The sequence below is a fragment of the Hippocampus comes genome, unplaced genomic scaffold (genome assembly GCF_001891065.2).
Source record: "Hippocampus comes isolate QL1 unplaced genomic scaffold, H_comes_QL1_v1.1 scaffold117, whole genome shotgun sequence".
NCBI lineage: Eukaryota > Metazoa > Chordata > Actinopteri > Syngnathiformes > Syngnathidae > Hippocampus > Hippocampus comes.
In genome coordinates this window covers 6,548-32,259 of record NW_017805225.1, presented here as the reverse complement: position 1 = coordinate 32,259, position 25,712 = coordinate 6,548, and the positions used below count along the sequence as shown (strand labels likewise).

Genomic DNA, 25,712 nt, shown 5'->3' with positions numbered 1-25,712 from the left:
ATGAGCAACACCTATATAGAAAAACCAACACAGTAAAGGCATGTGGAATTATTATTTTCATTTTTTAGACTAGTGAGAATAGAGATAGTTGTTAAAATACATGTACAGCTTTAGTAAAATAGTATCAGAGTGACATATCTGTATTTCAGCAAATCCATGCTCGCTCTCCTTGCGTTCCGACTCAATGTCGCGGCCGGATGACATTTTTCTGTTGCACTGTGACCACTTCCGTGTTTTACGGACACGTCGAGCTTCTACGGCGCTGAATCCTCCATTGAAGCCCGCACTTGACCAAATAATTGAGCAAGCGCAACGATGTCGGCCTCAGTTGTGTCAGTCATTTCTCGGTTTCTTGAAGAATACGCCGCTACGACGCCCAATAAGTTGAAAGTGGTGGACGCATATTTGTTGTATGTCATGCTGACGGGAGCGCTGCAGTTCCTCTACTGTCTGCTCGTTGGAACGTTCCCCTTCAACAGCTTTCTCTCTGGCTTCATCTCGTGTGTGGGCTCTTTCATTCTCGCAGGTAAACTGTCATTTAACAGTGTCTATGGGTGTCATGTTTTATTTTTTCAATGTGGGCTCTTTCATTCTCGCAGGTAAACTGTCATTTCAACTTTAACTATTTTCCGATCTGCACTGCGAACTTGCGACCTAGTTCGCCAGCATAGTGTAGGCACACAATAATGATTCGCGCCGGTAAAAGAACACTGTATTGGACTGAGATTTCTTCTAATTGAACGAGTTGTGCAAGTGGCCGTTTTTACGGCTTTGAAAAGCGAGGTCAGCTAACCTCCTAATATTTGCAGAATTATAACAGAGGTGTTAGGCGTGCTTTTTACGGCTTTGAAAAGCGAGGTCAGCTAACCTCTTAATATTTGCAGAATTATAACAGGTGTTAGGCGTGGCAATTATGCAAACAATTGTCTGTTGCGGTTCAAGTGCTATAGCTGCAAAGAATTGAACAGTACACATGAATGCTAATCGTGTATGTCTTATGTCTCTGCAGTGTGTCTGCGTATCCAGATCAACCCACAGAACAAAGGAGACTTCTTGTCAATCTCACCAGAGAGAGCCTTTGCTGACTTTCTGTTCGCCCACACTGTCCTGCATCTCGTCGTCATGAATTTCATCGGTTGAACATATTGCTTTAATTTGCAGTATCCCCTATGATTGAAGGTGTGTGTGTGTGTGTGTGTGATACGTTTTTACATAATTTACTATGAGCCCCAGTGGTCACAAATTTCCCCCAAAGTGTTGTGCGGACTTACTAAAGTGAAAACACACAATGAATTTATCTCAGATCGTTTGAGCCGCACTAGCATTACAGCAACAACAACAAAAATTATAACCCACAGGTACAGAGAGCCATTGCGCGTTGCAAGGATACTGTTAGTACCGAAGAAATTGTGATAGAATTTCTGCGAAATATCGCCAACGCAACATTTTCTCTGCCTGTAGGCTTGGCAGCTAGGCGAAGGGTTACCATTTTCAAGCAACGGTCAAACTACATGAAAGCACCAAAGTTAACCGGGGCTGATGGGTTGATGCTCAGATTCGCAGTTGCCTACATGATATTATCAGGGTCTGATAAATGGCACATACTTGATTGTTTGGCGAAGTTGTCATCAATGGGTGCACAGCATGCATTACTTACACAGATTTGCACACAAATCGGAGTTTAATACATCATCCTAGTGGTCGTCTTCAGTCTGCAACTGGGAAGAAGCCACAGTCCCTAAATAGCTTCGCGTAAAGGCAGAAAAAGTCACGAGATTTTTCTCTGGTCACTTTATGGATAGAGCCACGAAATTGCTCGGAATAAATAATATCGCATTAAAGTCACGATGTCTGAAACATTTCCACCCACTTTTAAAACTCTGCTTGAGCTCACACTACAGTGACAGGGGCTGGGTAAGCACTGGCTCATTTGCATCAAAAAACTACCAGGTAAACAAACATTACATACAACTTGGTATGATACAGAACAATTATTTAGTTCATGTACCAACTACAACAATTCATAATAAATTGGGTCATCCTCCAAGCCCTTTTTTATGTAGCTCATGGAGTGGTAGTTTATTGAAGTGACTTGTGAGTGTCTATGTGAACCGTTTACTTTCTCTGGAAACTTGTTGACTAATTTAATATTTCGTATCACATATTTGATGTTTGCTTTGTTCATAGATGCAGATGAGGAGAAGATGCAACAGAAAGTTCACAACATGTATCTGCTTTTGTACCATTTAGCGGGGGAAAAAATATCACGTTCACAATTTCTTACAGATCATGGTCGGAATCCCTTTTTTTTACGTTTAAATTTGTTAACGTTCCCTTGCGCTGAGGCAAAGAAATAAAAAAACGAACTGTGAAATGTTGGTGTCTTGAGAGACTTGTTCAGTGCTCTTTTTAATGCTACAATTATTTACACATCAACTACACTTTACATGAGTATGACAAAGATTCATATTAGAATAAAAACAAAAATAGTGTGCAGTGTTGTTTGATCGTTTATTATATTAATCTCGTGGAAAATATCCATGAGCAGCAAAATTTAAAAAAAAAACGACTGGAAACGAATGCAGTTGTCGACGTCTCTTGTGTGACGTTCCGGTCCTGTAGGTGGCGGAATTTTACAACATTATAATCTGACAAATCATAGAAGAAGAAAGGTTCCGCTCTACACCCGGAAGTAGGATTGCTTAACTCGTGCACTGCACGTGAGTACGTCTTTTGTCGTGTTTTGGATTTTGCTATGCATGTTAAATTTCGTTCTAAAACGCTTTACAGAACCAATTTTGGACGTTTTCTTGTATATCTAATTTGACGTGCTCGAATTCCTATCAGTACCTAGCTATGTTATACATGTTCACAAAACTAGCAGATAGAGTAGGCACGATGAACCAACTTTCTCGATGTGATTTAAGACTTCTAAAATATACAACAAAAACAATTGTATCACTTATCTGCTCAGCCAATTCACCACCAAATAATAATAGAAGAAACTGTTCAGTATTACATTGATTCAACTGCTGCAGCGTGGATTGAAATCGAATTGACTGTCCGACAAGTAGTTTAGATTTTAGAACATGAATTTAGTAGTTTCGCATCTGAATCGCTTTGGTTTACACGCCCTTTCTTTGACGACATTTGTCGTTGCACGTGGACTGTTTTTGTTTTGGAACTGACTACACCACACTTAAGAAAATCACTTTGCACGTTTGCTATTGTTGTGAATCCTGCACCCCCAAATAATTTTCTCATAACATTCTAGTTAAAGTCTCACTTCATCTGTCATCTTTTTTGGCCAAATAATTTTAAAAGATAAAAAAAAAAAAAAAGCCTCTGGAGGATTTTGTTGTCGATTGTCTAAGCTGCATTTTGTACTCATTCAGAGAATGTTGGAAAAGGCAGAACTGAAGAAGCCCCTAAAAGGAGGTAATAAAAAGAGAGTCCAGAAAGGAGGCTATGGAGGAGAGAGCAAGAGGAAAAAAGCTGATGATGAGTTAAAAGCCGAAGGAGATGCTGGGAAAAAGCGTCTCGATGCGCTGAGTGTTGGTTATTACCGGCGAGTTGGGGAGCGATTGAATGAAGACTTTGAAGATGCTGAGGAGAGAGGTGAGTTTGAAGCCATGTTACAAGTTAGGAGTGCATTTTGATGGAAAATTCAATTCAGGCCATCTCATGTCGAGATCATTTTAGACCTTATAATCGAGTAAGATTTTCTCCATTGTAGGTAACATGCAGTAGCAATTTAGTGTGTTCCAGTGCAGTTCTGCACTGCTAGGCACTATGACTTCAATAATAATAATTAAAAAAAACTGTAGTATTGAATAATTCTCCGACGCCCTTGTCATCGCAAAGGCACATTTTAGCTGTAGCTTTTATATATATATGTGTGTGTGTATATGTATATACATTATATAATATTATACACATTAAATATCATCGAACAGTGCACAGAATTAACTGTGTTTGACACGTTCCCATCTTTTCCGCAGGGATGTTTGTTGAAAATGTTCTGAGTGAAGTCAAAGGTAAAGCAAGCCTGGTGGCAATGGATCGCACCGGAAGCATCACGCTGCAACGTCTGCTCCCGCTGTCAAGTCCTGATCAGGTGGCAAAAGTCATGGCTGAGCTGGGTGGAGAATCGGGGTCCGACTTTAAAGCCATCTCCTGTGACCGTTGCGGCGGCCATGTCGTGGAGAGCGCCATCAGACAGGTGTCCAGGTTGACAGGTATGCTCAATGGCTTTACTTCCGAGTGGCTCTCATCATATTTCTTTTATCCCCGTTTGGGGTTTTTTGTGAGTTTTTTTTTTTTTTAAGCCACCTAATTGCTCAAACTCAGAACTGCTGTTCTGATCATGTTCTTTCATATGTGTTGAATCATAGTAGCAAATGAAGATGAAGATGAGAGTGAGGAGGCTCTGGAGGTCCAGCTGTTGTCATTAAGTCAAATCGTGAGGGACAACAGCGCAGAGTTCATCAGACATGTCCATGGCTCGCACGTCGTCCGCACACTTTTGCATGTGCTGGCAGGCTGTGTTGGGCCTCCCCGCACTGATTCACGTCCAGGTAAACGCGCATGCGCGCGCGCCACACACACACATGCGGTTTCACGCACATTTTGTATATGATATGCTATTTGGCATTGTTGATGTTGTTGTTTTTTTGTTTTTTTTTTTTAATTTACAAGGTGCAAAAGACCGCAATGCTGCTCCTCAGCTGACTGACTTTGAGATTCCGACATCTTTTTGGTATGAACTAAAAAGTCTCACAGAGACTTTGATGGACAACGTGAAATGTAAGTCTAGCATACATGCTGCCCGCCCCCCCCCCTTTTTTTTTGACTGATCTGACAACCTAGTACAGTATCTACTAACATGTTTTAAGATTCCACTGATTTCCTCCATGTGTTCATTAACCTTACTACAAAGCCGTTTGCAGGGTGTGTCTTTTAAATGTTAAAATGCCATTTTAAGATCATCGTCCAGTAAAATTTGGTCTCCCCAGGAGGAAGGAACTGTGAGCTTTGAATCGTTTCAGCAGGTTGTATCCCGTCCATGGACGCACACAGTTTGGCGTGTTTTTTGCCGACTCGACGCAGTTCACGCATCGGTCACGTGATTTGTTTTTAAAGCTGTACACGCACCGGCGCAGGGATGAGCTCGGCGCATTCGTTTGTATGATAGCTGTCAGTGGGTGAAATGAAATAATAATGGCGATGATGCTGTGAAAATGCTCATTTGGAGGACAGTCATCTAGTGGCTCAACTAAAAACTGTGCACATTCAAATGCTTTTTATTGGAGAGACAAAGGATTCAGTTTGAAGAATTTTTAAATGTTTTTTTTATTTTATTTTTTTGTCTTTTGGTGTTTTCTCTTGCTAGTAAGCATCACAGACTCAGTTGCCAGTGCAGTGTTCCAGACCATGTTGACCGTGTGTCACCGGAATCGGCCCAAACTTTGCAAACGGCTCATTAAGCGCATCGTGGAATTCTTGACAAGTTGCCCTGCCGCTCCAGGAATGAGGTCCGGCTTGGATTTTCTCTTTCTATTTGCACAACAGAAGGAGTAGGGCGGGGGGAGCAATTTCTCATTTTGCTTTGTTTTATTTTGCACCATTCCTCAGTCCCCTTCTGGTTTTTCTGAAGGACCAGGCTTCGAGTCACCTCATTGAGACCATTCTTCAGCTCTCACCCAAATCTCTTCTCCGAGAGCTTTACAAGCATCACCTCAAGGGTCACCTGGTCGGCCTCGCTCTCCATCCCATCGCCAACTTCCCCGTCCAGAGGCTGACGGCAGCCTCGGCCAAATGCAAACTGGTAGGCTTCAAATGAAAATCCAATTTGGCCAACCGGGAAGGGTGACTGAGGCTTTTCTCTCTCTCTTCGAAGTTCCCGATGTTATTCGACGAGTTAGTCCAAGGCCTGGAAGCCATCATGGCTGCAGGTCACATGGGTGTGATTGTGCAACTGGCGGAAAGTTGTGCGGAAGGTGAAGAGCGCCAAGCGGAGTTGATGCAGTGTCTACTCAGTGTACGTCTTGGCGTTGTTTTGTCAACAAAACCCTCTTGTATGCTGATTCTGCCAAAGTCTGCTCTTGGCATGCGCATAACGCAATGAAAGTGTCATTGTCGGCTGTTTTCTCAGGCATTTCACTGCGCAGAGCCCGGCTCCCGGCAGGTCCACTGCCTCTCTCTCTTCATGTCCCTCCTGACCTATGATGTGTACTACCGCTCTGACACAGCAGAGGGCGGCGTGCCGCCTGAGGTGAGCTGACGAGATCCAGCCTTCTCTTTCGGGGTAAAACCTGCCCTGTGCATTTTTATTTTGCCACGTTGCACGTTAATTATTTTGGTTCGGTTCACATGTCTTTGGTACGACGATTTTGTTTTCCACTCTGAGGCTCAGTAAATATTTCAACGCGACGTCAAAGGACTTGTTTTTCCACCGAGGGCTTCAAACACGTGAACGGTCTAGTCACCCCCGGTGGCTTTAAAATGGGCCGAGCCACTGTGAAGCCCTCAGGCATTTTCACGTTAAACTAATGTCACACGCACAACGGGTTCCGGCGTGGCTTGTGTCGTCTAGGTCCCTCTGTCGTCCATCTGTTACCACGGCTCCCGGCTGGTGCAGGCACTCACCAGGTTCCGGGAGCGCTCCGTCCTCCTCAGCAGTCTGCGCACACTGACCTCAGCGGACCTCTTGACTCTGGCGTCTGACCCCGCTGGCAGCCACGTCCTTCAGGCTCTCATCAGCACATCCAGCGACAAGGGAAGAGGCAAGATCCTCAAGAGGCTTGAGGTACGAGCGCTTTGCCCGTTTTGATTCTGTGAACGAGAGCTATTGATCTGCTTAGAGGACAAACATTCTTTTTGTATGAAACTGACCAAATTTGCTGGTCTCTACCAAACAGTAACAATATACTGTACAATATTTCTGAAGTAAATTGAAGGATGCCAAATTTGTGTCATCTGAAAATGCTACACAGAATTCTATACAAGGAAGGCTATATCTTATTTTATATATATATTAATCTTCTGCACATCTCCAAACGTATCGTATTTATTTATTTCCTTCCACGCAGGGTCAGTATGTTCGAATGGCATGCTCCAAGCTGGGCAGCCGAGTACTGGAGGCCATATGGAGCAGCGCATCAGTCAGCCAGAGGCAAAACATTGCACAGGAGCTTGGTAATCATATGAATGTACATTTTTTTGGGGTCGTTTCCATGTATATACAGGATGTTAATGAACTTCTCTCCTCCCTCCCTTTCAGTGCCAAGTGAAAGCCAGCTGAGGTCAGATCAGTTTGCTCGCCACGTCTGGGCCAAATTTGCTCTTTCCCACTTTATCAACAGACGAGCCCAGTGGCAGGAGATTCAAACTGGCCAGTCGAAGAAACGCAAGCTTTTCAGTGATTTTCTTCAGTGACCATTCCCCCCCCCCAAAAAAAAACATTTAAAATTGTTTTTTGTCATTCCATTGTTTGATTTGAGCATTTGAAAAATATTTCACGTTCATAAAGTTCCTTACTTGTATGTAAATTCTTTGAACAGAGAGAATGAAGACAGTGATGAGTCTGTTTTTTTTTTTAATTTCATTGTCTTCCAAATTGAACGTTATTAATGGCACTGACAATACAAATAATCCATGATTAATGATACTTCACACCACAAATGAAATGTTCACCGTCTCGCAAACGCAGCACACATCATCGAATGGCCTTCGTTATGCTGAGCCCCCCCCGCCGCCCTCTGACACCATATCTTTCTTCATCTAAACCTTTCCCATCCATGCCAAATTGGCACCACGGTGGTGGTGTATTCTCGTGTAGTCAGCAGCTCTTGTACAGCTCATTGGTTATGCAAAAAAATAAATAAATAAATCACTGAAAATAGTCCTCCTTTGGTTGCAAGTGAGAAATCATTCAAAAAGCATTCAGTGGCAAACAATTGAGGCTTTTCATCTTTTAAGCAGTCCCCCCGCCCCGAAATGTCATTTTCATCCAGAAATTGGAGTGTACATCCCCACTGAATGAGTCAGAGACAAAGAGAGAGACCGGGAGGAGTGCTGCCACAGCGTGAGTGAACCGGCGTCGCAAAATGAAATTGGATCAGATTGTTTGTGGAATCAAATCCAACCTTAAAAAAAAAAAAAAACACACACACATCCGGTCTTCTTTCTCCTCCTGCCCTCATTGACTGGTTAAACCAGTTAAACAGGAGAAGGTCAACGTGAATATAGAGAAGACTCCAGATTCCAACGGACTTCGGGACTCGTGGTCGCCTAGACAACAGTCTCCAAGCAACCGTTACTCCTCAAAGCATTTCTCTAACCTCTCTTTTTTCAAAGTCCCCGTCTCTTTGCCAGTTTTTCTTCCTCTCAAGGGTCTTCTCGTGGATCCCCTTGATAGCTGAGAGATACGTGCAGCGTCATCAACTCAAAACAGCAGCTTGCGCTGTGGGTCTGTGACTGGAGCAAACCGAGCTTTTGACTTCTGACCTGTGAGGTTGCAGGAGGGAATTTTTTTTTTTTTTTTTAAAGTGTCCAATACCTTTTAGGTATCAAGGTAGAGTCACAGGGAGCTCAAGTGTACCTTTTTGCTACTGCCTTTGCTGTGTACTTCATTTTAAATCCAATCGCAAAGTCCTTCTCGGTAGATTACGATTAGCAGTGCGGTGACAATGTCTCCCTGATTCCAAGTCGGACTCCCGAGCCTCCAGTTGCTCTAAACTGTCTATTAAGTGCATTATCTTTTAACCTGGACAGGAATGAGATCGCTTCTTCTCAGCGTTGACCCGCAGAAGACGGCTCCTCTACGGTTGATGTGAAAGGATTTCTCTTTTGTGTTCTTGAACCCATGCCGGCTGTGAATTTCCATCCATGGGGTCAAACAAAGTTCACCGCTGGAGAATCGAGCGGAGTAGATGTGATGGAGTGATGCGAGCGTCGCAAAGGAGAAAACAAGAGCAACACTGGGACGTCAAAGCAAAGTTTATTCAGTGGAAAGCCATGTGAGTGCTTAGCCGAGTGTGACCAACAAGCGGGCCCGTGTCGGTGACGGCCCCTCTCGTGAGATCTCTTTTCCAGAACGGCCTCGTCTGCTCACCTGCGCCGCTGCCCCCCCACAGTATTCAGCCTGAGCAGACATCACAATAATGCCAGCGGATGGAGCGAGAAACATGACCGAAATGAAACGTCGACAGGGAGTTTGGATTTGTTCTTTTTTTTCTTTCTTTCTTTCTGTGATCAAGCTAAATGTTCCGAGTCACCTTTGACCCCAAACCTCACTATTATTCATTCCCTAAAAGCCTTCTTGACTCCGCTTCTTGCAGTAAAGGGTTCTCGGTGCTGATTTGCTTATGGTGCAATCATATGGCTTGGGCAACCATGAGAGCTAAACACTCAGGAAGAGAAAGAGAGGATGTCGAGAGGGGCGAAAAAAAAAATGCATCAACGGCTAAGGAGGTGAAATAAAGGGTCTTGCATTTGCGATAGTTTTACTAGCTAGATTGTGCGTTACCTATTGGCCAGCGAGGTCCAGTCCAACCCATCAACCTCCAGGGCCAGCCGTCTACTGGGCATGCTCTAAAACAGGATCCACAAAACGTTGACGTGAGCTCGCTAATCAGTCTGCATCATCGGTGCGTGCTACTTGAGTGTGTCTCTTTGTGACTTCCCTCCCTCCGCCTGTCTGTCCTTTTCATGTCCTTCCATTCGCATCTCCCAACAGGTAGAAAGAGCAGGTGGGATGTGGCAGTGGTGATTTAGTTTCATCCTTCATCACATCGGAAAAAGTCGGGAGAGAAGAAGTGCCGTGTATTCAAAACAAGAAAGACTGTAAAGACCCCGCGTGGCTGCACTCCTCAAGAAAAGAACAAAAAGTCATCACGCCGGAGGTACTTCACCACACGTCTTCAATCCCTGATTATTTGCAAGCGAATACACGGTCGCGCTCTCAAAGAGATCCAGTCAACTGAATAAAAAAAAAAAAAAGAGAAAATATCGGCTTCAAAATGTCCACTCCTGAGGTGAAAAATGAAATGTGCTATTTTTCTTGAGGTCAAAGTGAATCCCGACGGTGTTATTGTTTGGATCTGAACTCATTCCAGCGTGTTGCCTTTCTGATTCGGGGGTTTTGTATGCGAGGGTTCAAGGTTACGAGTCTTCCATGAAATCGATCCAGCCCCCGCTGCGTACTCTTTTGGAGCCCCCCCATCAGTCGCCGCTCAAATCAAATGCTTTATCTCCAAATGGCTTATTTGAAGGACGTTCAGCACGCGGGGCCACAAAGCTTCAGCCTGAGAGAGCATGTGCAGCCATTTGCGCCTTTTCTATCTCCCTGTCATTCCTGCTCCTGTGTATCTTCTTCCAGTTCACATTTCACACCTCCCCCTCCGGCATGACTGGTGTGCGTGCATGTGTGTGTGTGTGTGTGTGTGTGTGTGTGTGTATATATAAATGTGTTGAAGTGTGTCTTGAGCCGGTCTCCTTGTCTGTATGTCACAGTGCGCTGAGGTCGTGGCAGGAGCGAGACTTCTGGCGAAGGATCTTGCTGCCCCGGTGGCGGCTCATCTCCCGATAGCGTCCTCTGTCACGCTCTCGCCCGTAAGAGCGCGGCACGAGGCCCGCCAGAAACCGTTTGGCCCGACTGGTCAAGCTTTCCCGGCGGCCCGAAGCGGGGTCGCCGTCCGCCCAGGCGGGTCCGACGCAGTCGCCCCTGGCGGCCCGGACGGCCGCCTCCAGCAGCTCGTTGGTGCCGTGTTCCAGTGAGGCCGAGAGCTCCAGGTAGTGGCAGTCGAACATCATGGCGCTGGATTGGGCCTCTGATGCAAAAAGAGGGGTGTTGATTTCTCGTGGATATTTTGCACAAAGTGTCAGGCGCATTCAAATATTATACACACATCCTGGTCAAAATTCATGACTTTTTTTTTTCCGTTTGAGAAAAAAAAAAGACCTCGTGATTCCTGACAAAGGGATGACCTGCCATGAAAACTCCAAATAAATATTTCACAGGATCTTTGTTTATTCACTCACTGAATGGATTCGGTTCAGGACCAAGCCATGGGAACAAAAAGCTTTCCGCTGTTGTATGTTTAGCAAAGTAAAAGCAGCCAGATCAAGTCTGCTTTTGACAATATTTGAGCCCCTCAATAGTTCGTTTTTTAATATCCTGATTACTACTATACTATAGTAAGGCTCACCAAAGTTGTCTTTATTTTCTAAGGCTAGTTATTGTTTTGTATGTGTGTTTTGCCATCACATCGCCATTACACATTTTCAAACAGAATGAATGCTATGTTCAGTACATCCATCCATCCATCCATCCATGGATGGATATGTTCAGTATATATGAAGTGAAAACATATTGTCGAGAATAGCTACTCAAGGAGATCATGAATTAGGTGTGGTTGACAAATCTTTTTTTTATTATCATTTTTTTTTTTTATGATGAGTTCATTTCCTTGAAAATCATCAATCTCGAAGATGAGGAATTTCCCCCGAGCCACGTTATGCCTATTGGACACGGCATAATAAGACTTAATATGGGGCAGGGCAGATATTAAATGGGCACTTGGTTTTCCCGAAAAGAATTACAATTGCATGCCACTCTGGCGACTCCAAGTGTTAAAGACAAAGATGAAATAAAAATTACTGAGAGATTGAATCTGTAACCATCTGACTTCTTTATTGTCTCGTTTTAAAATGAGAGATCCATTTAGGACATCTCCGATGCACACTGGATAGCATCATTTCATTTTGACCACGGGGAGGCGGTAATTGTGTTAGACGGAAACAGAGACAAAGACAGATAGGAAAGAGCGGTGGCAATTGTGTTTCTGGCATTAGCTGTGGTGAGGTGCGCAGGGTTCTTTTGGGGTTTTTTTCCAGGGAGGAAAAAAAAAAAGACTAGCTCTTTTTTAGTGACAATGATTGACATTGTAGGTTTCCTTTAATTAAAAAAAACTGTTAGTCTGTATATTCTCTGGTATGGGGTGTGTGTGTGTGTGTGTGTATACATCTATTTATCTATCTGTACAGTATGTATGCATATCCATTGCAACATATAACACTCAGTTTTTACAGCAGTAGTTTTGTGCATATGTTGTTGATTTAGGAAATCCGAATATCCACGTTCTAGCCTCCTACAATACCAGTATCTGCTGTAACAAAAAAACAACAAAAAAAACCAAAACATGTGCACTGCTGCTATATATGGAGAAAAAAAACACAAAGCGTGAGCCGCCTGGCCGAGGCGAGATAGCACACCCGACCATGGCTGGATAATGGCTTTTCGTGGGAGGGCTGGGTTGATGTGTTTGTGTGCAGGTGGACGCGAGCGATTCCATCCGCCGTACCTACCCTCAGTGCTGATTTCACGAGAGCGAACAAGGTCGCTCTTGTTGCCCACGAGGATGATTGGCGTGTGAGGCTGGGACTCCCTGAGGAGAAGGCGGAGCTGCGCGGTGCGATGGAAACTTCGCCTGTCAGTCACGGAGAAGACCAGGATGCATACATCGCACCGCAGAGTGCACAGGTCCTGTGAAAACGCACAGCAGCGGGAAAGATGAGCACGACACACGTAAAAAGGCATGAAGGTGAGATCCAGTGGCAGATGGATATGGGCAGAATATGACTTGGCTAAGACGGTCGGTAAAAGATCTCGCCAAAGCAATCAATCGAAGTGGAAATTTGTCCTTGCTCCGTTAGAACTTGGTCACCGAAAGGTGGTGGGTGTTGCTGAAGTTTATATAGCTGTCCTACGATATGCTCAACTTGTTTCCATGCATGTCACGCTCCATTTTGAATCGCCTGACCCTTTTAGCAGTGAACGCTAACATCCCGATGGGTTTTCCTGTCACAGAGGTTCAATTAGCCAGAGTGGTTGGAGCAGAAAGAGCAACTTGCGCTTGCTCAGGGCCATTTTTCTTGCTTTCTGGCCCCGAATCGATCAGCTACTGTATATTGGCATAGATCAGTGGTCCGTCTTCATAAAATGGCTCATGTTAGTGTTCGTGTCTTGGAGCAGCAACACCAAGTGCCATCACTCCAAGTGGAGGTACGCAAATATACAGATTCTTGTCATATCATCAAATACATCAGAACAGATATTAAAATAAGAGGCTTTCATCGCGTGACAAGGACAAAACCGTCCGTCACGTGGGTGCATACTGCTCTTAAAGTAAAGCTGGTCATCTTGAGTGAATAGCAAACTATTTACTCAGCACAATGCACCACATCCATAATGCCGATTTTTTTTAATGCACAGTGCAAGTCAAACATGAGGCGGAGTCTCACTGTGTGGAGGCCGCAGTTACAATCATACGTTTTGCGCCGTTGTGGGTGTGAACACAACCGACTTGATTCCCCCTCAAACAAAGTGACTCCTCTCAATCTGCTTTAAAAATGCCATTGGGGAAAATGCTGTTTTTAATGACCTTAATAAATAAAAAAGAGGCCAACGAATGCTACAAAGAGAGCAGACTAATTCTTGACTGGAACTGCCGATGTTGGCCAAAGCTGAGGAATCCTTATTTGGGTCAGCACCAAATCTTACACCTTCCAGACCCATCCGGCCATCTGTTTTCCTGACTTGTCCTCATTAGGATGACGGGTGAGCTGGAGCGTAACCCAGCTGACTTGGGGGTTTACACAGGCAACTCGGGACTGGTCTCCAGACGACCACAATGTTTATAGAGACAAATCACTATTCACACACACACGCACACACATTCAGGGCAATTTAGAAAGGAAAACCCACACGGAGAGTCGGCAAACTTCACACTAGAGGGCTTGAGCTGAGTTTCAAAGCAAGTACCACTTGACTGTGATGGGGCTTCCATCGCGATCTTCAAAATCTTTGAAGTGAATATGTGCAAAACGACCAAGTGACCTCTGTTTCCATTTGTTACCATTGTGCGAACATTGAGAGGGAGAGGGCATCGTACGAACGCGTCTCTCTCGGCCCCGTGACACTCGGTTGACTGTCAACAAAAGTGATCATGGACACATTGCTGATCGAGCTTTTGTGCTTTGGAAGAACTCTGCTCACACTAGTGTCAGCATTCGAGCTGTCATGAAAAGGAGACGGCAATGCCAATGGTTTATGTTGAGAATACTGTCAGAGATAAAGAAACGGGTGCATTATTCCAGAAAGATTTCCTTTTTTTTCGTCCCCTCCAAACCTTACTTGATGGTTCACCGCCTTTTTTTTTTTTTGTACGTGCAATGTGATAGCCGCTCCTGTCGTTGTTTATTTGTAAAACCTTTTATTGCTGAAAAGTTCACCTCCTAGTGTCAAAACTTTTGGGGACTTGTTTTAAAAAGTTCTGGCTTTTCCATTCAGGTTTATTTTCACAATTCTTGAAAATTGGAATAAAGATAGGCGGAAGGAAGTAGACATGCTAACCACTACCGTGCTGCCCTTCATACAGGGCGACCACAGGTACAAATCACAGAATTGTACTACAAAATGGGAAAATCAAAAAGGGAATGAAAATTATATCTAATCTAATTTTAAAACAACGAAACCAACACCCACGTCCAATCTAATACAGTTATGGGGTTTTTTTTTGTTTGTTTTTTTTAATCCTGCTAACAAATCCAAAGAAATGACACTACAAATGTCTCATCCTTGGCGCAGAAAATGGAATCTCCCTTTGAGCGCTTTGGACCACATCTTGACTGTGTGTGGTGTTTGTGCGCGAGTGTGTAACTGCCCTTGCCCTACATCCATCGTCCCCAAGGTAAACGATTGCCCTCAGGGGAGCTCTAGCCGCCTGAAAAATTCACCATCTCCCAAATGGCCCAGGAGTATCGGATCAGACCCTGGAGCAGGATATTTGCGGGGAGTGTCTTGGCGATCTGTTTGACGGAGCACAAGAAAGGAAACGAGGAACAAACGGGAGAGGGGGAAGCCACCAGCCCCGTCATGATTTCAATGAAGGAGGAAGAAGAATGAAAACAAGCTAAGCAAAAGGAACGACACAGAGATGAATCGCCGTGCAGCCTCGCCACCCCCCCTTCCCAAATGCAAAAGTGTACAAACTCAAAGAGGATGGAGTGCTCCGTTGGAAAGCAAGTAAATGCAATCACGGGCAGAGTAACTCAGGGCAGTGCCAACCTTTGGCATTTTTTTCCCTTTCTTTTAATAAAGCCGTTTCGCTCTGTTCACCAAGAGCACGCCATCTGTCATCCACGACTCCCCCGTGCAGAACCAGCTCACAGACAGGAAAGGAAGAAAAAAACAAAACACCAGTGCTCCATAACAAGCACAACACACGATAGGCTGGATCACACAATGGCTATTTTTTTGCGTTTTGTGAGTGGAATATTACGGAGGTAGATCAAAGAAATTGATCACTCCGATAATTGACCACTTGTAGCGCTCTGAGGCGTGCCATGCATTGCGGATAATTTCCAGATAGGACTTTTGTGGTCATTTGCTTTGCCCCAATGCTGGCTAGCTAGACAGAGTGATGATGTTGATATGATGGACAATCCCCCAAAATGGCCTCTTTCGTTTTCATTTGTGTTGTGGATCTTGTGCAGAAATTGTTGTGGGCTTCCAGCGCAAAGATAAATGTTGTCATGAAAGGCTCACAATGGAAGTCAGACAGGCCAATCTGTTCTAGCAGTCGAAAATGGTTCAAAGAATTGCTCCGTTTCTGCTGCGGGCGTCGGAAAGAAACGTTAAGAAGGATTGAGCTCAACTCTGTTAATATTCTAGTACATATAATCTGGCGATTTTTTTAACCCCCCGCTCCCTAAAAAAATTCTTCATCTTCTGATATTCAGACAGATGTCAAGGCGAGCAGCATCGCTGATGTCAGTGTGGGGGGAGAAAAAAGGCCGCCTCTTGAAACTCGAGGTTACTCCAATGTTTCCATTTTTCTAAACTCGAAGGAGGACGCTCTTCTGATTGCTGCTCCCGGCTTCAAAGGGGGACCGTCAAATGCGTGGGAATCATTTTGTTTCCCATCCGGGACAAATAAAAGGCTTTCTTTCTTTTCTTGGAAACAATCAAGCGATCCGTCCCCAAGTCACAAGCACCCACCAGCCAAACGCGATGGCACACAAACTTGAATTGAGGACAATGACTCACTTATCAGACATCATTTGCATGACGCGCAACTCCTCCTTGAGACCAACTATGATTCCGCTATTTTTAGAGGCGGCAGTTTCCCCCGCGTGTGCGGTTCATACCATTCTCCGTCTCTACAACGCACAACTGAAACCGATGCCCACTACTGACACAACAAGTCAATCATCTTGAAGGTTTTATTACATGGAGACCGAAGCTCCGATGCATCGCCGCCGTGCGTACGCCCGACATGCAAAGTGGGACGCTGACGACGTGGCTTCAAAGCACTTTTGCACTTGCTGCCTTTGGGATCTCTCTGCATGTCACCGTGTCCAAATAAAGACTCATTCACAGGGAAATCAAATAATCAACGTCGTGAAGATGCTCCATAAGACTACGGGGAGGAAAGCGGCAAAAGTGAGATCGGGAGTGAGGAGAACCCCGACTGTGTGGAAATGCAAATGAAGCGCTTGCTCTCTTCACACGGCTGAGATCTCGTAATAGGATGACAAGGCGAAGAATGCTGAGTTCATATCTCCTTCTTTTTCTCTGCCTTGTTTACTGCTGCAGAGAAAACACCCCCCGCCCCCCCGAGGGAGGAGACTACTCGAGGCCATCTGGCCGGCACTGACTCATCACCTGCCCCCCTCCATCTGCCTGCGCTTATTCGTAAATCCCCACCACCATCAAAAATGCTGACTGACCTTCGTTTTTATTGTTGGAAGAGATCCAAGGGGATTTCAATTCCATTTATGCGTTTTCCATTTCATTCGGGTCACGGGCGAGCCGGAGACTATCCCGGCGCATTCTTGGGCGCCACTCGTTCGCAGTGCATTTATATATAAAAATGATGATTCAGACTCATATTCACACCGGCGGACAAGTTTCGGCCTTCGGTATTGAACTAGCAAGCATGTTTCTGAATGTTGACTAAAGTCCGAGCGTTTGGCTGCGGAGAGAAAAATGGGCAGAAGGTGCAGCCTTGGGTCCGAAGCCAGACCCCTGTCATGTCGGCAGACTTGTAAATCATGACTTACTGCACTGCCCTTCAGGATACAAGGAAACATTAGTGCTTAATAAAAACAATTACGAAAATATTTTCTCTACAGCAGGGGTGGCCAACCGGTCAATCGTGATCGACTGGGAGCCCGCGGACTGGTCCCAAGTCGATCGCGAGGGGTGGAGGGGGAAATGGGAAATTAATAGGAAATATTTTGGGGTTGTACAGCGTCGGGTTCAGCTAACTTCAGCTCACTGCAAGAGGAAAAATAGCCAGTGGTATTCAACAAATACTATCAAGCGTTTACTCGATCTGTAGGATGAAAGTCTTTTGTGATGCGATAAACAACAACACACGAATGGAGGGTTGAAATTGAGAAAAACAAAAAAGAAAAACACATTTTTTTCATCACGCTTGCCAAAGTCGAACATCCTCATTTAAACAAAGTGGTTGTTTTTCTGATTGACAAACAGCGTTTCGGTGGATGAGGGCGAGAAACCGACAACGGCGAATAGTCCGGAACAAGTCAGTCAAGGCTGGAAGATACAAAACCTCCTCAAAAAGAAGCTCATCGCCAAAGCTCCCTCGACATTTAAAATGCACAATTCGTCCATGCCTTGAGTGGTAAAACAAACAGAAATGTACTCAAGCGGCAATGAACTCCCTCCAAATTCAGTCCCCCCCCTCCGTGACTGTCTTCAACACGATGCACATTCTGCCCCGTAAGGGACGAGCATTTGTTTTCCGCTCTTCTCACCCTTTGCTGCAAATCAGCATCACTGTTTGCATTTCTCGGTCTGTACCTTTTGGTTGGCATGAGTCAATATTGGAATCTGAATGCATCGCATCACAACAGAGACGTCCGATACGGGTACGGGAATACATCCAGGACGATAAAGACGACGTGAAGCGGAAAATGAGAGCCCAATGTAGGACACACACGGCCAAGGACCCTTCTGGTCTTCGGCGACCTCAATTTCTCTCATGGTCCTTTACATAACTGACTGCTAATGTTCTCTTTTAGCGAACAACTTCACATAAGTCAAGTTCATCGACACGCGGAAGACATTATCGGCCGGCTGGGTGAAGACCAGGCCCCAGAGTTTCTATTTTCGGTATCACGGCTGACTTATTTAAACCCGCCCGGTGACGTCAACAACACTGAAAAGACGCAAGCCGTCTGGTCCGCCCCCGTTCTCGTGTCTTTCTATAACACGCGGCGTCGAGTGTCGACACAGCGCTGTGAAGTGTTTCGCTGCATTGATGGCCTTTCGTGTGTCAATCAGTGCAATCCAAGAAAGCACTTGAAGGAACAATTGCGGGGGGGGGTAATCTAACAGCTTGCCAGAAGCTCTCTTCGCAGTTTGCATTGCAAGAAAAGGTGCTGCTCACATTGGCCCGGGAGAAAATGACACCCTACGGCCGGGGTGTCCGGTCTTTTTCGTTTGAGGGCCGCATACAGAAAAACGGAATGATGAAAGGGCCACTTGAAAAGGCTGCTTCCACTTTTTGAAACGCGCTAAAGTCGGTCAAAAAAGCAATTAGATCTTGTTTGTATTAGTCTGGCTCATTTCAACAGCTTTTCGTTAGAGGTGTAAAGGCAAATAGTTTTCCAAGTTTTTTTTTTTTTTTTTTGGGGGTGCGGGCGTCAAGGCCGCGTCATATGTCATGCGGCGGTGGAGGATCCGCCTGCACACGCCCCTCTGTTTGGGATTATACGCGTACATGCTGTTCATCCAAAACAAAAGAAGGACATATGAGCATGCACTGGTGGATTTATTTAGGACACCATCCGGTCCTTCGAGGAGAGTTAAGAGCAGAAAAATGCCAGCGGGGTACGAAGCTGCAAGGCCGCGTGAGGGGATCGGTTGACTCAGATGGGACGGCCACAACAAGAAGGAACGTCAAAACAATTAGAGAGAAGAGAGAGAGAAGGAGGCGACGCTCCAAGGCCGAGCCGGCGTGCTCTCACTTGAGTTCTCAAAGATGAGCGTGAAGAATTTCAATTTGAGGTGGGAGCCCCTGAGGGCCACGGTGGACATCTGGACTAGGTTACATCCAGACTTAGCCGAAGCCCTTGCCAATTAGATGAATAGGCAGTGATTACATCATGCTTTCAAAAAATATATCTGGATCACACGCATCAAATTCTTCCACATCTTTTGTATGTTTTGCGTTCTCGTATTTTCAAGACCATAAGGCACACTTAAGTCTTCAGTTTGCTCCGGGGGGCTAATAATGCGAGGCACCTTATCTCACCACCGAGTCCTAAATTTGTCAATGTTGTTGTGTGACTTGGATGAGCGCTCGGCTCGACTGACTGATGCTGTGCCGACACGCTGCTTACAGAGAGGAAAGTCGGATGTTAAAAGGGGGAAGGGTGCGCGTGAAAGAGGACACTAATGGCACACCCCCTAAACCTAAAGGCTAACCTTTCCACCCTTTTATGCCGCTGTTCATCTTATACCTGCTAAATAAACAACCACAAAGTCCAGTTAGCGAGGCCAAAGGGCAAGGACGAAGTGCTGTGAGGCACCGCGACTTGCGCTTGACATGGGAAGCCAAAAACTGATCACTCACCTGTTTCCAATTGTCAAAAACGATGATTTTGCTGTCCTCGTCATCAATTGTGACCGTGCACTCGTAGCCCTCGCCTGCAAGCAAGTCGTCAAACGGGCACAGTGAATATTCACCGCATGAGACGTCGGTATGGAAAATAAGATGCGGCAAAAACAAAGAGGAGAAGAAAGACATTTGCACCGGAATCAAATGTCAACTGTCTCATCTGTTCTCCGAAAAACATTTTTCTGGCTACATTAACATTTCAGAAAATGCCAATCAAAGTTGCAGCAAACGTCCTCGCCTCCGTCGTCAAAATTTTCTAAATTTGGCAGCGAGCGAGTGTGGTGATGGTGTGAATGCATGTGGAGGGTGCGTGCTATCAAGAGGGCTTTCCACTATGGCCAGATTTTTTTTAAAAAACATGTGAAATAATATTTAGACTACGACTAGTTACGGTAGTGGGTGATCCTTTGCCAGTCAGTCACTTTTTTCCCCGTTTGAGCACTGACTGTTGTGTAATTTGCTTTTATTTCTGCACCAACGCTACGACGCCTGTTATCGAGCAAACTACGAGCTTCCATGAATGATTACACGTTTAAAAATACCACGTTAAAGTCCAAGCCACCGGAAAGACTGGAAAAGCCTCCGATCAATGACTCACCTATTTTAGCCTCAAACAGCCTGCACCGTCTCGTACTGGCAATCACTTGATCGGACCATGTTTCCATTGCTATAAAGTATGCATCCACTCACGAAACTGATATTGTGGCACCCCGATCATCGCAACGTGCGGATTAAGTCCTGTACAGGTTGCTTCTTTTTTGTCGGATGTTCAGAGAAGGGCGAAGCAGCCCAATGCACATTTGCAGAAGGAACGCAATCAACGGTCTGCACAGATGAAGTCGACATCTGTCCATTGAGCAAGCTCAAAGTCACCAAGCAGCGAAGAGTGAGATTTTTTTTTTTTCTGCTGTGAGCCTGAGCACAATTGAAGATGCCCCTCGTGGGCAGCGGCGGAGGGATTCAATGAACGGGTGATTGAGGACTGATTATTAACATTACAGTTTGACAGGCAGTTCTATTGACTAATTGAGGTCACAGGAGCAGGAGGAAGAGGTGGAAGGGAGTGGCGGGGGAATTTAGCGTCATGGAAATTTAGCACTAAATAATTGAGGTAGTGGTGTCTCTCCCTACATGTTGTATAGAATCTACGTACAAAAGGTTTCTCGCTGCTTCATTGTCAGTTTCCAGTGCTAAAGGGGCGAATCATTGTAGCGTATATCCTCCGCCCCACCGAAAAGTGCAATTTTCCGAGCAAATCCTCTCAAAACACGATTCAAGCTGCGACTGACGGGAGAACTGCCATGCCGCGTACTGCACGCGCACTCAGCAACACACGTAGGAGCCATTACCGCATGCTTGGGTCTCGGAGTCGACGGAGAGCGATCTGTCCGACTGGCCGGCCAGCGACAAGGCCAGTGACGACTTGCCCACGCCGTTCTGTCCCAGTAGCACAATCTTCAGTGCCCCTCCCTGACTGTGGTAAGCGGACTGGCCGGCCGGCGTTTGACCGAACGATTCATCGCCGGGCGATGTTGTGTCACTGATCGGCAAGGTGGCAGGTTCCTCCAATCCCGGGATCCAATCGCAGTCGTCGGACACGGCCTCTTCTCTCCGCAGCTGGTGCTTGACGGGAAGGGGTGTGCTTCCTCGTCGCAGGGGGGGTGCGGTGGTGAGAAACATACTGTACTAGATGGGTTTAAAAAAAAAAAAAAAAAGTGTAGATGTAAATGAATGGCATTTTATAATATGCATTTGTGTGTGTGTCAGACACTTTAGGAGCTGCTGAAAGAATGTCGATGTTAAACAACAGCAGGTTGATAAGGCGAGGAGAGATTAGGACAAGAAACAAATCCTGATGGACGCGCAAACAACAACAAAAAAAAAAAAAACGACAAAGGCGGGACACAAAAAAAAGCGTGGTGCACGCGTGTCATGCTTATGTTTGAAAAATCTAACGTCATGTCTTTAAAAAAAAAAAAATAATAATAATAATTAAAAAAATTTTTTTAAAGATGATAATGTGGTTCCAAATTATACCCGGCCTGAGAAAATGTTAACACACAAGCACCTTGTGTAAGAGCTGCAGCTGGTCAGGCAACGGCGACGCTCATCAATATGAACACAAAAATCAATCTTTGTCTTGCAGATCCCCACACATTTGCCTGCAGGGCAGAGCTAAGTGCTTTAGTGACACGGAATTAGAGCAAATGTGTCATTTAGTCCCTTCACTTCTACACGACAATATTCAATTAACACCTGCCTTACAAAGTGGGAACAAACCTCACAGAATCCACTCGCTTTTATGAACTGGGGAACTTTGATTGCACCTTAAAACACTGGGAACCACATTGACACATTGCTCTATAAATTTAGATCACAGGTATATCACAGTACTGTAAAGGAGTGTGGAGTGTCAATGTCCAATTTTATATATATATATATATATATATATATATATATATATATATTATAAAGCTATACAAAAAAAATTGTAAAATAATAGCGTATGGTGGAGCATGTCATGTTCATATAAATTATGCAATGTTAGTGCAGTACAGTGCAATAGTACGGCGCAGTGCGGTAAATTTGAATATTGTGCTATGTATTGAACTTATTTATTGTATTCGCACAGTCGTAGTAGTATTTTTATTTTTATTTTTTACACATGTCGGGGCTTACTCAGCGAGGTCAGTTCGGTTAATTGAATGGGATAATCAATTAAGCATGGCCTCTGTTGTCAGCAGGCTCAGGGGAGCCATACGTGCAGGCTGAGGTAACCCTGACCGCAGGCTGAGCCAGTTGTCAGGGGTTAATCTGCCTCTCTCTGCAGGCTGGAGAAAAACTAGGCCAAACAACAGCGCGCGATGCAAATTTAATTCTCCAGCCAATGTTTTTCGTGCTTCTGCTCTTCAGCTGCATCTGGATAAAAGGCAGCCGTGCAGTGTCTTATAAAAACTACGAGGGATGAAATGCTGGATAAAATGGCATTCGTGATTTTTATTTTTTTTACTGACGGCTTGCTATCACAGTTAAACAGTTGACGTAACGTGACTAAAGAGTCAAAACTCGCTTATGGAGTAGCGTACTTTCAACATGCACTAACCTTAAGTGAGTGAATCTTAAGCAACACACAGTGAACGGTCATTTATTTACCACACCAAGACCGAGACAATGGCAGGTGTGCAAAAAAAAAAAAAAAAACAAAGCAAACAAAGAAAGAAAAAAAACCGAAAAAGAATGAATAGTTTGATACTAATCGAGTTTGTTCTTGTGTGCGCGTGTGTCCGAGGGGAGGCTATTTGGGTGCTGTGTGGAAAACAGGAGGTGTCGCCTTACCTGGTCAGCCATGGTTTGCAACAATGATCTTTGGAGCTGTAGTTACAACCTCGCGTGCGATGACCGGTTCAAGTCATTTGGCCTTAAATGCGATCCCGGGAACACGAGCACATCGGCGTCGGCGCGCGCTGCAATAAAAAGACGCTCGGCGTCTCATTGATCATGACGTCTCTTTCTTCCTTCTACGGCGCGTAAAATCCGGCGGCGGATGGCAAGGCGCGGCGCGTGCAGATGGTAGACGGGAATGCTTGTAGTAGGCTGGACACCACCTGCTTCTGCGCGTGCAATTGGATGACGGAGAGGAGAGACGACCATCAGCAATCCATCACATCTTCTCGTTGACCTTCTTTAATGTGTCCCGGCGAGAAGCCGCGACTACGCTTCCCCTCCCCGCCCCTGCTCAGACTCTACCTGTCTCCCTCTCCCGCCCGCCCCCTTCCCTCCGCCAATCTCTCTCTCTCTCTCGCTGTTCCTTGGCAGTCAAACCTGCAGAGGGAGCCAAAGTGATGCCCAATCAGAGCAGGTTGAAACGCGTGTTGCAAAGAAGTGAGGTCTTCTCTCTCCCTCAAAATGAGAGCAAGTCGCGACTTTTTCAAGTCCACTTCCGGGTGGTAGAATGCGAGTGACAATCGCTGAGCTGAATTTCGTGTATGTCATGATCCATGTTTTGTTTTAAGTTCGCTTTCGTGTAATGCCACCCCACAAATGCCAATTTTTTTGTTTATATGTTTGAAAAAAATCCGCGATGCACTGAACCGCGAGGTAGCGAGGGATCACTGTACACCGATCGTTTCGGACTGTTTGTGATGTCACATTATGCGACGCAAATGCTCCAGAGCAGAGAGTGCTGTTGTGTGGATTAGAAAACAAATACATGAATTCAAACTTTCATTACATTCCACCCTTCATAGACAGCAGTTTGAATAAGACTCCTTTCTGCTTGGTAAATGGACAGATGTCAGAACAATGAATAAAACATTTATTTTGAAGCAAACAAGAAGCAAGCTTCTGACTGCAACGGAACCACTTTTCATCATTAAGTTCTGCTGAGTGAACCGTCTCACGGCTGATTTTGGGTGAGACGTGGGATCCGTCCTGACTTGATCGTCTGCCAGTTGCAGTCTGTCAAGACTCAGTAAAAATAGGAAGCCCGCCTTCCCCCAAACGGCTTGAGACGACGGGAGTTTGCTGCAAGCGATGTTGTAAACACCTTTTTGGGGCAGAAATAGGAAGCCTATTACTCTAACTCGGTTCCCTGTGATTTATCACAGTGTTTCACGAGAGCAGCTCCTAAATCAGTCATTTCAAGCTGCGCGAATTAGATGTTACACCGCTACATCCACGAGGAATAAACAGCCACTTCTGTACCGCTCTCACGGCCAAGCAAATGTAATGTGAAAATAGAAATGTTGAGTGCCAAGGGATGAATTTGAAGAGAAAATGCGTATCGCTCGTACAATAACTAAAGAGTCAGCAATTGACCTTGACCCTAGTGCCAAAGAAATGATATATTGCTCCCTGAACAGCCATGACTTCCTATCCTATCTTGTATTATGGAAACTAGCCAATCATGGGTAGCTTCCTGTTGTGTCTCAAAGCAAAAGTGATTTAGAACACAGAAATTGACATTAACAGCTCATCATACTGAAGCAGGCAAGGGAAGCGTATCGGTGTGATTGACAGCTCCAGACAAACTGAGTTCTGGCACAAGAACGATAACACGCAGTCAAGCTCTGAGACAAGCCAAAAGATTAGAAATGGAAGACGGATCTCAAGATGCATCTCAGCAACTCACGGTGACGTTTTGAGTTTGAAAATCGTTTCATTAACATGACAGATTTCACAACAAAAGACGCAGGACAAACGGTTGAATGTTTACCATTAATGGACTTATTTCGATACCTGTCATCCGATTAGGGCTATTTCATGAAGCGTTCTTTATGAATGGGTAGATTTACAGTAGCGCCCCGCATTCTACAAGAGCGATTAAGGGCATAACAATGGTAGCAATTACTCTGTGCTGTCCTTACGACACGTCACTGTGTGCAGCTCGACAGCCAGCGAACCAGTTTTACTTTTCTTGCTTTTATAAAGTTCTCTTCTCGGAGTGAGGGATCGAGTTTTGCATGTGTGAGTGGTAAATAGACGAAAGTCTTCCAAGCCTCGAGTGGTTGGACTGCACTCACTCGTCGATTCTGAACCCAAAGATCTTCTACGAACAACTAGTGATGGGATTTTCGGCTCTTTTCGGTGATCCGGTTCATTTGGATCGGCTCAGTGAAAAGAGCCGGCTCTTTTTGGCTCTCAAACGGCTCTTTTAACTTTAAGATAAGATAAGATATCCTTTAGCTTTTGTTTTCAATATTTATGACAAATTTAGCATACATTTTGATAAATGACTTGGTGAACTAAATATTGCACTGTGCTGACTGCAAATAGCAACAATTATCAAGCAAAGAAATGGCTTTTTACTTATTTTATTGAACATTAAAAAGGCTCCAAACAATAAACAAGTAACAAAATTAAACTTCAACCAACAACAATCAAACATGCTGCATCATAACAAAAATAGTGAGTATTAACTGCAACAGCAGCAGTGAACAAAACAAACATAAGCTACTCCTTGCTTTATTTTAACAAACATAAGCTACTCCTTGCTTT

General features: G+C 44.9%; 3 protein-coding genes across 6 annotated transcripts; 2 read left to right on the top strand and 1 right to left on the bottom strand.

Annotated features, from left to right (window-relative positions):
- The first annotated feature begins 211 nt into the window (after positions 1 to 211).
- dad1 (defender against cell death 1) lies at positions 212 to 2,388 on the top strand. The gene is made up of 3 exons (XM_019869343.1): positions 212 to 526; positions 1,010 to 1,179; positions 2,188 to 2,388. Exons 1-2 carry the CDS (start codon positions 316 to 318, stop codon positions 1,138 to 1,140), a joined length of 342 nt encoding a protein of 113 aa, XP_019724902.1. The 5' UTR covers positions 212 to 315; the 3' UTR covers positions 1,141 to 1,179; positions 2,188 to 2,388.
- Positions 2,389 to 2,632: 244 nt separating this feature from the next.
- Positions 2,633 to 7,906, top strand: nop9 (NOP9 nucleolar protein). Of its 4 annotated transcripts, none has more exons than XM_019869341.1 (12): positions 2,633 to 2,720; positions 3,396 to 3,618; positions 4,002 to 4,238; positions 4,407 to 4,577; positions 4,699 to 4,806; positions 5,393 to 5,534; positions 5,635 to 5,827; positions 5,900 to 6,040; positions 6,155 to 6,274; positions 6,596 to 6,808; positions 7,092 to 7,197; positions 7,283 to 7,906. In XM_019869341.1, the coding sequence occupies exons 2-12, from the start codon at positions 3,399 to 3,401 to the stop codon at positions 7,435 to 7,437; spliced, it is 1,806 nt and encodes a 601-aa protein (XP_019724900.1). In that variant the 5' UTR covers positions 2,633 to 2,720; positions 3,396 to 3,398; the 3' UTR covers positions 7,438 to 7,906. The 4 variants fall into 4 exon arrangements, with proteins under 4 accessions (XP_019724900.1, XP_019724898.1, XP_019724896.1 ...); XM_019869339.1 differs by having other exon boundaries at positions 4,398 to 4,577; XM_019869337.1 differs by having other exon boundaries at positions 4,395 to 4,577.
- A 1,078-nt stretch (positions 7,907 to 8,984) lies between these two features.
- rem2 (RAS (RAD and GEM)-like GTP binding 2) lies at positions 8,985 to 23,507 on the bottom strand. The gene is made up of 5 exons (XM_019869382.1): positions 23,052 to 23,507; positions 21,065 to 21,401; positions 19,671 to 19,744; positions 12,370 to 12,547; positions 8,985 to 10,832 (listed from the first exon to the last, which is right to left on the bottom strand). Exons 1-5 carry the CDS (start codon positions 23,061 to 23,063, stop codon positions 10,510 to 10,512), a joined length of 924 nt encoding a protein of 307 aa, XP_019724941.1. The 5' UTR covers positions 23,064 to 23,507; the 3' UTR covers positions 8,985 to 10,509.
- Between the last annotated feature and the right edge of the window lie 2,205 nt (positions 23,508 to 25,712).